The sequence below is a fragment of the Pistacia vera genome, unplaced genomic scaffold (genome assembly GCF_008641045.1).
Source record: "Pistacia vera cultivar Batoury unplaced genomic scaffold, PisVer_v2 Contig62, whole genome shotgun sequence".
NCBI classification, from domain to species: domain Eukaryota; kingdom Viridiplantae; phylum Streptophyta; class Magnoliopsida; order Sapindales; family Anacardiaceae; genus Pistacia; species Pistacia vera.
The window spans coordinates 344,425-355,554 of NW_022196468.1; the positions used below are offsets into that span (position 1 = coordinate 344,425).

An 11,130-nucleotide genomic window follows, 5' to 3' on the forward strand; every position below is an offset into this window, starting at 1 on the left:
TCACCAAAAAAAAATAATAGTAGAAACATGCTCAAAAAATGCTTAATTCAAAACTACGAGGATTGATAGAGGTCTGATGATGACCAGCCAAATGTATCAGTACGTTTTTGTTTTTTTACTCTGGTCAGTGCAACAGCTTCATTCTAATGGATGCAGATAAAAGAAATAAATTTGAATGCTATATCATACTCCTGATCACTGTAGTGGTACAAGAAACATGACAAGAACCCCTCACAATTTAGAGAGGTTATATCGAACTTTTCCTATATAATAGACGTCTCAATTTCAAACACTATAGGCATTATCAACTTTTACATTATCAACCTGGTGAACTCACCAAAGAATCCATTTTGCAGTTTGGTTTCTCATACTTCCCGTGGAAAATAGTCGTTCCATCGACTCCGAGAGCAGAAGCTTGCACCCTTAATACTAGTTTTCTACACCATATTCTCACACCTGTTAAGTAAGAAAATATATCAGCAGAACTGCCGTTTGCAGAGATAAACCATACCTAAAATAGCAGACTGTTAATGGAAGTTTTCGTCTTCAAACTAAATCTATCACTGTGAATCTCAGTTCATGTGTTTGGAATATCCATGCTCAACTACTGTGTTTTTATATATTAGGCAAATATACTTAACACCGAGCTGAAAACTCCAAAAAAGAACAGCTGTTAATAAATTTTGAAGAATAAATCTTACCAACATCTGAGGAATTCTCAAGAAGACAAAAGACACAGAATATAAAACACTGGCGATTATAGCAGCTGTAACCACATTGTAGAGGAGGCGCTTGTCATCTTTACCGGGCACAAATGCTATTTTTAAAGTATTTGTCAGCTCAAATAATCTGTAAGAAACCTGCAACCGAAGCAAAAATTTCAATACAAAAAGGGATGCTATGTACTTTCAAGATTTTAAACTATAACTTTGTTCACTTACAGCAACATATATGGCAGTGGTGAGCATAAAGTTCAACATTGGGTAATCAGGGATCAGTGAAAGCAACAATTTAGGTTGTCCATCAGGAACTGCCGATCTGCAAGTCATTGGAAATTATATGAAGAAAACAAAATCTATAAATCAAAATTGTACAAATGTAAATTCATTGCATCAATTAACAATGGAAAAACCATAAATACACTAGCAACCATTTACAAGTCAGCTTTAGCATACCTTAACCAGATATGGAACTGTGAGATGTACGTCTCCAGTGTTACCTTTCCAAGCCATCTAGTAAATAGAAGGCAATATATCAAACAAAAAAGGTCATCTGAAGGTATATATATCAGAATGACACAACTTCTGTATAAGTGAATTAAAAAAAAGGGGATATAAATACAGTGCATAATTTAAAGGTCACTTACGCAAAGAGGGTCAAGCTGTAGCTACGGAAAGACTGTGTGAGGTTTCGCAAACAAATATAGACACTGATCAAAAGAATAAATGAAACACGGTTAAATAATGTTCATCTTTTGAATATTTGATATACACAGAGATGAAAGTGACATACGTTANACCAGCCAAATGTATCAGTACGTTTTTGTTTTTCTACTCTGGTCAGTGCAACAGCTTCATTCTAATGGATGCAGATAAAAGAAATAAATTTGAATGCTATATCATACTCCTGATCACAGTAGTGGTACAAGAAAGATGACAAGAACCCCTCACAATTTAGAGAGGTTATATCGAACTTTTCCTATATAATAGATGTCTCAATTTCAAACACTATAGGCATTATCAACTTTTACATTATCAACCTGGTGAACTCACCAATGAATCCATTTTGCAGTTTGGTTTCTCGAACTTCCCGTGGAAAATAGTCGTTCCATCGACTCCGAGAGCAGAAGCTTGCACCCTTAATACTAGTTTTCTACACCATATTCTCACACCTGTTAAGTAAGAAAATATATCAGCAGAACTGCCGTTTGCAGAGATAAACCATACCTAAAATAGCAGACTGTTAATGGAAGTTTTCGTCTTCAAACTAAATCTATCACTGTGAATCTCAGTTCATGTGTTTGGAATATCCACGCTCAACTACTGTGTTTTTATATATTAGGCAAATACACTTAACACCGAGCTGAAAACTCCAAAAAAGAACAGCTGTTAATAAATTTTGAAGAATAAATCTTACCAACATCTGAGGAATTCTCAGGAAGACAAAAGACAGAGAATATAAAACACTGGCGATTATAGCAGCTGTAACCACGTTGTAGAGGAGGCGCTTGTCATCTTTACCGGGCACAAATGCTATTTTTAAAGTATTTGTCAGCTCAAATAATCTGTAAGAAACCTGCAACCGAAGCAAAAAAATCAATACAAAAAGGGATGATATGAATTTTCAAGATTTTAAACTATAACTTTCTTCACTTACAGCAACATATATGGCAGTGGTGAGCATAAAGTTCAACATTGGGTAATCAGGGATCAGTGAAAGCAACAATTTAGGTTGTCCATCAGGAACTGCCGATCTGCAAGTCATTGGAAATTATATGAAGAAAACAAAATCTATAAATCAAAATTGTACAAATGTAAATTCATTGCATCAATTAACAATGGAAAAACCATAAATACACTAGCAACCATTTACAAGTCAGCTTCAGCATACCTTAACCAGATATGGAACTGTGAGATGTACGTCTCCAGTGTTACCTTTCCAAGCCATCTAGTAAACAGAAGGCAATATATCAAACAAAAAAGGTCATCTGAAGGTATATATATCAGAATGACACAACTTCTGTATAAGTGAATTAAAAAAAAGGGGATATAAATACAGTGCATAATTTAAAGGTCACTTACGCAAAGAGGGTCAAGCTGTAGCTACGGAAAGACTGTGTGAGGTTTCGCAAACAAATATAGACACTGATCGAAAGAATAAATGAAACACGGTTAAATAATGTTCATCTTTTGAATATTTGATATACACAGAGATGAAAGTGACATACGTTATTGGAATCCACGAGGTATAAGGATGATACTTGTTGTAAGTAATCTTATCCAGTTTGTATACATACTCGAACCAGATGAATCCAACCTAGAAATTGAATAGGAACTGTTTGCATCAGCAATGGAATTTAAAAATAATAATAATAAAGAATAAAAAATAAAAAATTAATACATTTTAATAAAAATAGAGAAATTCAATACCGCAAGGGCCAATAGTCCAACAGCCGTTTTAATTGATATTCGGCGCTTCACTTCTGTTTCCTCTAGTTTCTCCATCCACCTTTCAACCTGTAATAACATTTAATAATATTTAGGTCTTGGCACAGAAAGACAAATCCAGAGAGATCTTTCAAGTAGCCATTACTACATCAAACATAAACTTTGCATTAACTTGATTTTTATTTTCCTTTTTCTTTATGACATAGAATATCATCAAGACTTACTGTTGGATGATAGTATGCATATATCATCCCAACTATCCATATGTAACGATCAAGCCCTGAGCGGAAATGCCACTCATGCAAGACAGGCAACGTGGGCTTGGCTGGGTCAGTATAACCTGCAACACTTGAAGATAACAAGTTTAGTGAGACCTCCAATGTTTTAACTAGGAAAAAAGCTAGGGAATGTTACTAACCAACAAGGAAAGTAAATGGGCTCCACAGCAATTCGAACACTCCAGGTACTTCCCAGACTATAATAACCACCAAGAAGCAGGCAATAATTTTTACAGCAATGACCGACCCAATCTCATTATACTTGTTCAGAATACCAAGTGCGCCATAAACCATGAGAGTAAACAAAGTGTGCATTGGGCAAATGTAATACAGCATGTAACTGTTGTTAAGGACGACGCAGCAAAATATGACCAGGAAATTAAGCCTCCACATCATCTGCTCAACACAATAAGTTTGAAGCACTTTACCAATAGACATAACTAAAACAAGCAATCTTAGACATTTAAAGCTACATACCTGTGCAAACCTTGCAAGACTGAAATCTTTGCGTATATAATAATATGAGAAGTTCCCAAATCCAGTCATCCACACATAAGCAGCAATAAACATTCGGATTGCATTGTAAATTTCTGTTGCAGCAAAGTAATGGTACATCAAAAACAACACCTGTAAGATAAGTAGAAAGAGTAAGACCACCTATTTATGGTTGGGCAACATGACATGCTAGTAGCATATGCCAAAAGTGTTTTCCACAATTGGATGTGAATAACTTTTTTGATCTTTTTTCAAATTAGAAATCACAGGATCAAGCAAAGAAAACCAAGCAAACTACAAAAGTTGGAAGAGTGCTTCAGCAAATAGTGTTACAGCAGATAACAGATATTGAACATTGTGCCCAAAGAAACTAGTCAAGGATACAATTGAAGTATTCCAGCCAAGAATGAAGCATATCAACTATATCATCCAATATAAATAGATAAGCATAAGCAAATGTGTGTGAAGTGACAAACCTGCATCCAACCTTTCCACTCCTCAGTTTGATGTCTATTCAAATAGAGTATGGACTTCCCCGAGAATGGTGACTTATCATGATGTATCTTGAAAGAAGTTATTGCAGAAACTATGATGAGAAGGAAGTAGAGAAATATGAAAAGATCCCGATTGTAACTCTGCACAGACAGATGATGGTTTAGGTTAAGGAACGAATGCAAAATAAAAATTTAAAAGGAATAAACTAAATCCAAAAGTTTACTAGCTTATATAATTGTGAAGTAATCAAAGCATCATATAGACAATTAGACACGAATTCAAACACATCTAAGAAAATTACTCCATTGAATTGAAAAGATCATTGTTGAATATTCTTGTCGAGTGTTTAAAACTTACCATTTATATTGATTTGCAACTTCAACATTCCTCAAACGACTAAAATTTTCTTTAACCACATGAACCAAGAACTACCAAACTCTCACACTAAGGATTCCTACAAAGAAAATAATAAGATAAACTTATCAGTGTCACCTTTTTTGCTGACCCAAAGACGTCCGTCCGGTCACATATGTAAAAGTAAGCCAAAAGGACACCAAATTCAGATCTGTTACAAGGAAAACAGTGAAAATAATAGGCGAATCACAATCTAATTGTAGGCACTAATAACAACAACAAATAATAATAATAAATATAACTCAGTGTACTAATATCCACTTACATAGCTCTAAGCGTGAGACGATTTTCGATCAAGAATGACTCTTCCATCATAAGGAATCTAAACAAGTACAATTCTCATAAGCTAAAAATAAACTAAATAATCAATCAACTACGTAAAGAATCCATGCCATCAAACGAACCTGAAGATAGGAGAAGATGCAGACGAACTCCGAGCTTTCGGAGACGCTGACTGCAATCCTCCGCCTTCTAGAAGAACCGCTTTGTCATCTTCCTTCACCGTCTCATCTCCAACTCCCAATTCATCCAAACTGACATCAGAGTGCCTACTAAACTCGCAATTTAGTAAAAAATAAAAAAGATTTTTTAATTCAACAATATAAGCTGTTGAACTTACACTTTGCTCGGCAATAATTTTTTTTTGTACTCTAAATATTCTGAATAAATCCATGCTGCAAACACGGTGACTATTCCGATGAAAAACGAAACCTGCAATTCATTAAACAGATGTTAACTGTAATTAAGTGAGATCTGGAAGCAAATGAAGCTCTAAACGACGGCGCATTGGTACCTGGCCGGGAGTGACAGGACTGGAGATCGTCATTTTTGGCAAATCAAAAGAACACTACTAAACCAACGCGCATTTCACTGAAACTTTCAAATCCTGATCGGATCTGATAAAAATCTATGTCAGATAAATCGACGGCCGAGATTTGAACAGAATCTATCAAAAACCAACTCTAAATGCAAAAAGAATTTAGATTAGAGCGGTTCGTTGGGAAACCTGTGTTTGTTACCATTTATGAAAGTGGTGTTTCTGCCAACTTTGATTATTATTATTATTTTCAAGTTCAGTTGGGTCCCAGATGTTTTAACACCGTTGGATTGATGTTTCATGTGCTGCATTGTGGGTGATTATGATACTGATGCGTCGCAGCGAATCGGGATTTTTTTTTTTTTTTTTTTTTTAGTAATTTGTAGAGTAGAGTGGCGGATGAGAGATAATGACGTGGCAACCTCTTTAGTTTTAATTCCTTGTGATTAATAATTTCGAATTAAAGAGTTGTAAGCCTCTAATTGAGATTAAGACAAACAAGGATGGGGGAGGGATAAGCTATGTGCGAGCCCAGGGACTTTTGGGTTGATGAGACACGGGTCAAGAGATCTGACTATCTTGGTCAATGAGCTGTCGGCAACTTTTGAACGCGCGTGCGTGTTGATCTCACCGACACCGGTGACTTCTAATGCTGATGTAACTCCAAGTCCAACCCTCCATTTATGGCAGCACATCCTCATATTATCGGGCCTTAAAACTTTTTGAGTCTTTAAATTTTCATGTGGACCTCCTGGTATGCTCCGTATTGAGCCTTATGTGGCCCAAATATAGTGCTTATCTGCTTATTTATGTTGGCCGAAAAGAATTCAATGTAATGTCTAAGAGGTTTTCGTGAAAGGGCATGTCCCATTTGCGAATTACAGGTTATAAGAGAAAGTTTACGGGATTGAATTATAAGTGTAGTATTATCTTTAATCAAGTAAACTCTTTTATATAATAGAATAATTTTTTTTAATGATTAGGGGTGTCTTGGCTAGCGTGTATATGCCTCAATTAATTCTCTAAGACCTTGAAACTATCGTTTGGTAAGAGCTCTAGTAACCACTTTTATTAACAGTTGTGGGGACTCAAACTCAAGAGATCATATCAGATCTTCTTCTTACTCTTTTATCGTTAAGTGAACTCAAATTTGGGAGATCATATTAGATAATTCTTTGTTCTTTTACCATCCGACCATCTAACGGTATGAGTTCTACTTGTCCAGCAATAGATTCCATTTGATTAAATCAATGTGAGTTATCACATGGGTTAATAAGAGATGTTTGTGAGATTACTATTAGTGCTAGCGGTATACAGCATAACAATTGGATGTCTGTCTCTTGGTCCAAGCATGTTCTGAAACTGGCCCATATATACAGCTTATATATGTTTATCTCACAGTTGACATAAGATGATTCCATTGGAAGCTCAGAAAACATACATAAATACGTTAAGGGTACCCTATAAAGTACACTTTTGCATACAAAATTTCAAAAAGATAATTTTTATAATTAAAAACAGTAAATGGGTTATGGGCGGCGATACAATACAAGGCTAACTTTCATCATGTGCTCCTTATAATTCATCACACAATTATTGCTTCCTTCTCTGCCTGTCTCTCTTTTTCTCTTTTAGTACTTTTATCGAACACTTATACCTCAAACTAATTGACAGACTTTTACTCTCTCACACACAATGTCGCTGAGGCCAACTTCTCGAACTGAAGTGCGGAAGAAAGCATACAAAAGTGGGGTCGATGCAGAGGACGCTCGTCGAAGAAGAGGGGACAATTTGGTGGAGATAAGGAAGAATAAAAGAGAAGATAGTCTTTTGAAGAAACGAAGAGAGGGACTTGTTCTTCAGTCTCAGCCTTTAACTGAAAGCAATGCTTCTATGGAGAAAAAGGTGGGTTTTTACACTGTTTCTTGATCTGGGTTTTCTTTGTTTTTTGATATTGTTGAATGTTTCTGCTCAAGTTTATGTTTTGTTGTTCGCTGAGCATTTGTGGGAAAGAGTAAAAATTGGGAATTTAAGTTGCTTAGAGTGTCAACAAGATATTTTGAAGTGTTAATTGTCCATGTAGATTATAATCTTCTTTTTCTCAGAAACAATTTAATGGGTTAGTGGAAATCCTGGAGCTGTTCTTTTGTCAGAGTTTTGATAGAAATGTAGTTGAGTTTAGGACTTACTTGGCTATAATTGATTCATGTAAACTTCTAATTTGTATTGATGACTACAGTTGGAGAGTATACCTTCAATGGTGCAAGGAGTATCATCTGATAATCCTGCCTCACAATTGGAAGCCACCACTCAATTCAGAAAGCTGTTATCAATTGGTGTGTGCATTTTTTGTTTTTCTTTTGATAGAGTGTTTTCATAATTGTATCCAGTTGGTAAAAGGTGTTAACATGTGTTTGTGCAGAGCGTTGCCCCCCAATCGAGGAGGTAATCAGAGCAGGTGTTGTGCCTCGGTTTGTGGAGTTTCTTGATAGGCATGATGTACCTCAACTGCAAGTATGGGATTCTGGTGGAGCTTGTTTCAGTTATTTTTCAATTGTATTTTTGTTTGCTATGCCCCAGAATTTATATACTCAACTTACCATCAGGTTTTGTGTTTTATTCTTCATCTCTAGTTTGAGGCAGCATGGGCTTTGACCAACATTGCATCTGGTACATCAGAGCATACGCGAGTTGTTATTGATCATGGTGCTGTGCCTAAGTTTGTGCAACTCTTGGGTTCTTCAAGTGATGATGTTCGAGAACAGGTGTCTACTACTTAGCTTTTATTTTGTAACTTTTTAATCTACCATTAATTCATCTTGGAAGGTGTATAACCTTTTATTTAACCGCATTCTCCATCAATTGCACAGGCTGTATGGGCATTGGGCAATGTTGCAGGTGACTCCCCAAGTTGTAGAGATCTTGTTCTTAGTCATGGCGCATTAATGCCATTACTGGCTCAGTTGAATGAGCACTCAAAACTGTCTATGCTAAGGAATGCTACTTGGACTTTATCGAACTTCTGCCGTGGCAAGCCACCGGCACCATTTGACCAGGTGCAGTGACAGTTATGATCTTTTTTGTGTTCAAACAATAAACCTTACTTTCTCTTTTTAATTGGGTAATGTTACACCGGACAATGGAGCACAAGATCATGATTAATAATATTTGTTCTTCTCATTCAGGTGAAACCTGCATTGGTAGCCCTACGGCACCTGATCTTCTCAACTGATGAAGAAGTTCTGACTGATGCTTGCTGGGCCCTTTCATATCTTTCTGATGGCACAAATGATAAGATTCAGGCTGTAATTGAGGCTGGTGTTTGTCCACGGCTTGTGGAGCTTCTCCTGTAAGATGCCTTCTATTGAAATCATTTCTCTTCTCAATGCCACCTTTCCTTCATCTTAATATAATAGGTTAAAATTTTTTAAAAAGAGAACTATTGAGTTGGTGTTCTCTTTCTTTATGGAGCCATTTACCTAGATGGGTTGAATGGTTAGAGTTAAATAGGTTTTGCGCAATTCCGTAGGTGGAATAGAGAGCTTTGGTTTGTTGGTGTTTTATGTTTTATGTTATGGCATCTTTTAGGTTAGTATTGCTAATTTGTGTCTGTTCTCATCTCATGCAGTCATCCATCACCAACAGTCCTTGTGCCTGCTCTTCGAACTGTAGGGAACATAGTTACGGGTGATGATACTCAAACTCAGGTATCTATTTCACATCGTGAGAATTTATCACATTCTTAGATGTGCCTGATGGAAAACCAAGTGATTTTGGACTCTATGAAACTTAGTTTTGGGAAGGAGTTAGGGGGAAAAAAAATATATTTAAAACCGTCTTCCTTAATCCAGTTTTAAATAAGTTGTGGAATAAAGAAAAATAGCTAGAATGCAAAGACTGTTTGGGAGTTGAATACTTCCATCCTTTTTTCATGAACATGTGTGTCATGTTAGAAATATTCTTTAAGCATATAATAGCTGTTGCATTAAGTGGACTTATATATATATATTTTATATTAATGTTTACATCCTCTTGTTGTTATTACCAAGGTTAAATTCTGAAATAAAATTTTTCAGTGTATAATCGACCACCAAGGGCTGCCTTGTCTCTACCAACTTCTTACACAAAACTACAAGAAGAGCATTAAGAAAGAAGCCTGTTGGACGATTTCAAACATAACAGCCGGAAGTAAAAGTCAAATACAGGTAACATGCAGAATCATTTTTTGTGCATCTTTTATGTTATCAAAAAATTATGCACTAAGGGCCTTGTTATGAGTTCATTACTCATGGCTATCATGGCCATTTAATCACAACTATACTGATTAGTGAAGATAATTTGTAGACTCTACCAAATTTCTTGGATTTTTTTGCCTGTGCTATTCTAAAAACTCCAAATTTGAGAAGTTGCACATACTGTATAATGACTAATTCTTACTTTCTCTGCAACAGGCTGTTATTGAGGCAAACATAATTGCACCTCTTGTACACCTGCTTCAAAATGCTGAATTTGAAGTCAAGAAGGAAGCTGCATGGGCTATTTCCAATGCCACGTCTGGAGGTTCAAGAGAACAGATTCAGTATGCTTTTGCTTGCTTCCTCCACTCTCATATATGTTTTTCGTTGAATATGTTGTAATATCTTTGCCTATAACGTTAATATATATATATATATATCTTTGCCTATAACGTTCCTAAATATATATATATATATTAACGTTTTATGATTTCTGCAGATTCTTGGTAAATCAAGGCTGTATCAAACCACTCTGCGATCTCCTAGTCTGCCCTGATCCAAGGATTGTGACAGTGTGCCTTGAGGGCCTTGAAAACATTCTAAAGATCGGCGAGGCTGACAAAGAAGCGGGAAATACCGCGGTCAACATCTATTCGGAAATGATTGATGAATGCGACGGATTGGATAAAATTGAGAACCTGCAGAGCCACGACAACAACGAGATCTATGAGAAAGCTGTTAAGATTTTAGAGAGGTATTGGGTAGAGGAAGAAGAGGAGCAAAATCTTCAAGATGGTACCAACAACCAGGACCAGGAGTTCAATTTTGGAACTGGCCAGCCTAACATTCCCTCTGAGGGATTTAAATTTTAATTTAGTTGAAATACTGGTGTTTCCTTTTTTCACGCTATCTATTTATTCCTTTTATGTTCTGTATTTGCGGCTCAGTTTTTGTGGGGGTGGGCGGGCCTTACTTGTGTGAATTTTATTCGACAATGTAATCTTTAATTTATCCTTTTATTTCCTTTCGAATAGGAAAGTTTAATCTAATGTTATTATATGCTCTTAGCCTAGACTTCACCCGAATCTTAGGGTCCAAGCCCAAGTTATAACCGTCCAACCACGTGTCTGCCATTGGCTTTGACGTCATCTCATGGGGCTTCTAGATAAAGTTTTCAAAGATTTAATTGCTATTGTCACGGAAGATTCCAGGATTTGGATGAGATTGCC

At 36.2% G+C, this 11,130-nt stretch overlaps 2 protein-coding genes across 6 annotated transcripts; one reads left to right on the forward strand and one right to left on the reverse strand.

Moving 5' to 3' along the window:
• Positions 1 to 95: 95 nt before the first annotated feature.
• On the reverse strand, positions 96 to 5,838 carry LOC116110909 (protein REDUCED WALL ACETYLATION 2). Of its 5 annotated transcripts, none has more exons than XM_031397124.1 (16): positions 5,643 to 5,838; positions 5,469 to 5,560; positions 5,254 to 5,397; positions 5,115 to 5,171; positions 4,928 to 5,000; positions 4,417 to 4,575; positions 3,923 to 4,072; positions 3,586 to 3,841; positions 3,392 to 3,507; positions 3,150 to 3,236; positions 2,948 to 3,036; positions 2,802 to 2,864; positions 2,611 to 2,667; positions 2,377 to 2,473; positions 702 to 860; positions 96 to 456 (listed from the first exon to the last, which is right to left on the reverse strand). In XM_031397124.1, exons 1-16 carry the CDS (start codon positions 5,673 to 5,675, stop codon positions 451 to 453), a joined length of 1,638 nt encoding a protein of 545 aa, XP_031252984.1. In that variant the 5' UTR covers positions 5,676 to 5,838; the 3' UTR covers positions 96 to 450. The 5 variants fall into 5 exon arrangements, with proteins under 5 accessions (XP_031252984.1, XP_031252983.1, XP_031252981.1 ...); XM_031397123.1 differs by lacking the exons at positions 96 to 456; positions 702 to 860 and adding exons at positions 1,593 to 1,891; positions 2,137 to 2,295 and having other exon boundaries at positions 5,254 to 5,382; XM_031397121.1 differs by lacking the exons at positions 96 to 456; positions 702 to 860 and adding exons at positions 1,593 to 1,891; positions 2,137 to 2,295.
• Positions 5,839 to 7,038: 1,200 nt separating this feature from the next.
• On the forward strand, positions 7,039 to 10,945 carry LOC116110897 (importin subunit alpha-4-like). The gene is made up of 11 exons (XM_031397107.1): positions 7,039 to 7,122; positions 7,341 to 7,571; positions 7,906 to 8,002; positions 8,089 to 8,180; positions 8,300 to 8,431; positions 8,537 to 8,722; positions 8,852 to 9,015; positions 9,295 to 9,373; positions 9,743 to 9,871; positions 10,118 to 10,245; positions 10,401 to 10,945. The coding sequence occupies exons 1-11, from the start codon at positions 7,078 to 7,080 to the stop codon at positions 10,771 to 10,773; spliced, it is 1,656 nt and encodes a 551-aa protein (XP_031252967.1). The 5' UTR covers positions 7,039 to 7,077; the 3' UTR covers positions 10,774 to 10,945.
• Positions 10,946 to 11,130: the final 185 nt, after the last annotated feature.

Coding starts and splice junctions, on each gene's coding strand:
- LOC116110909 (XM_031397119.1), bottom strand. CDS start 5,675: ATGACGATCTCCAGTCCTGTCACTCCCGGCCAG. Junction 5,398..5,468: donor AAATTATTGCCGAGCAAAGT/GTAAGTTCAACA, acceptor CGAGTTTAGTAG/GCACTCTGATGTCAGTTTGG. Junction 5,001..5,114: donor CGTCTCACGCTTAGAGCTAT/GTAAGTGGATAT, acceptor TCCTTGTAACAG/ATCTGAATTTGGTGTCCTTT.
- LOC116110897 (XM_031397107.1), top strand. CDS start 7,078: ATGATTCCATTGGAAGCTCAGAAAACATACATAAATACGTTAAGG. Junction 7,572..7,905: donor ATGCTTCTATGGAGAAAAAG/GTGGGTTTTTAC, acceptor TGATGACTACAG/TTGGAGAGTATACCTTCAAT. Junction 8,181..8,299: donor ATGATGTACCTCAACTGCAA/GTATGGGATTCT, acceptor CTTCATCTCTAG/TTTGAGGCAGCATGGGCTTT.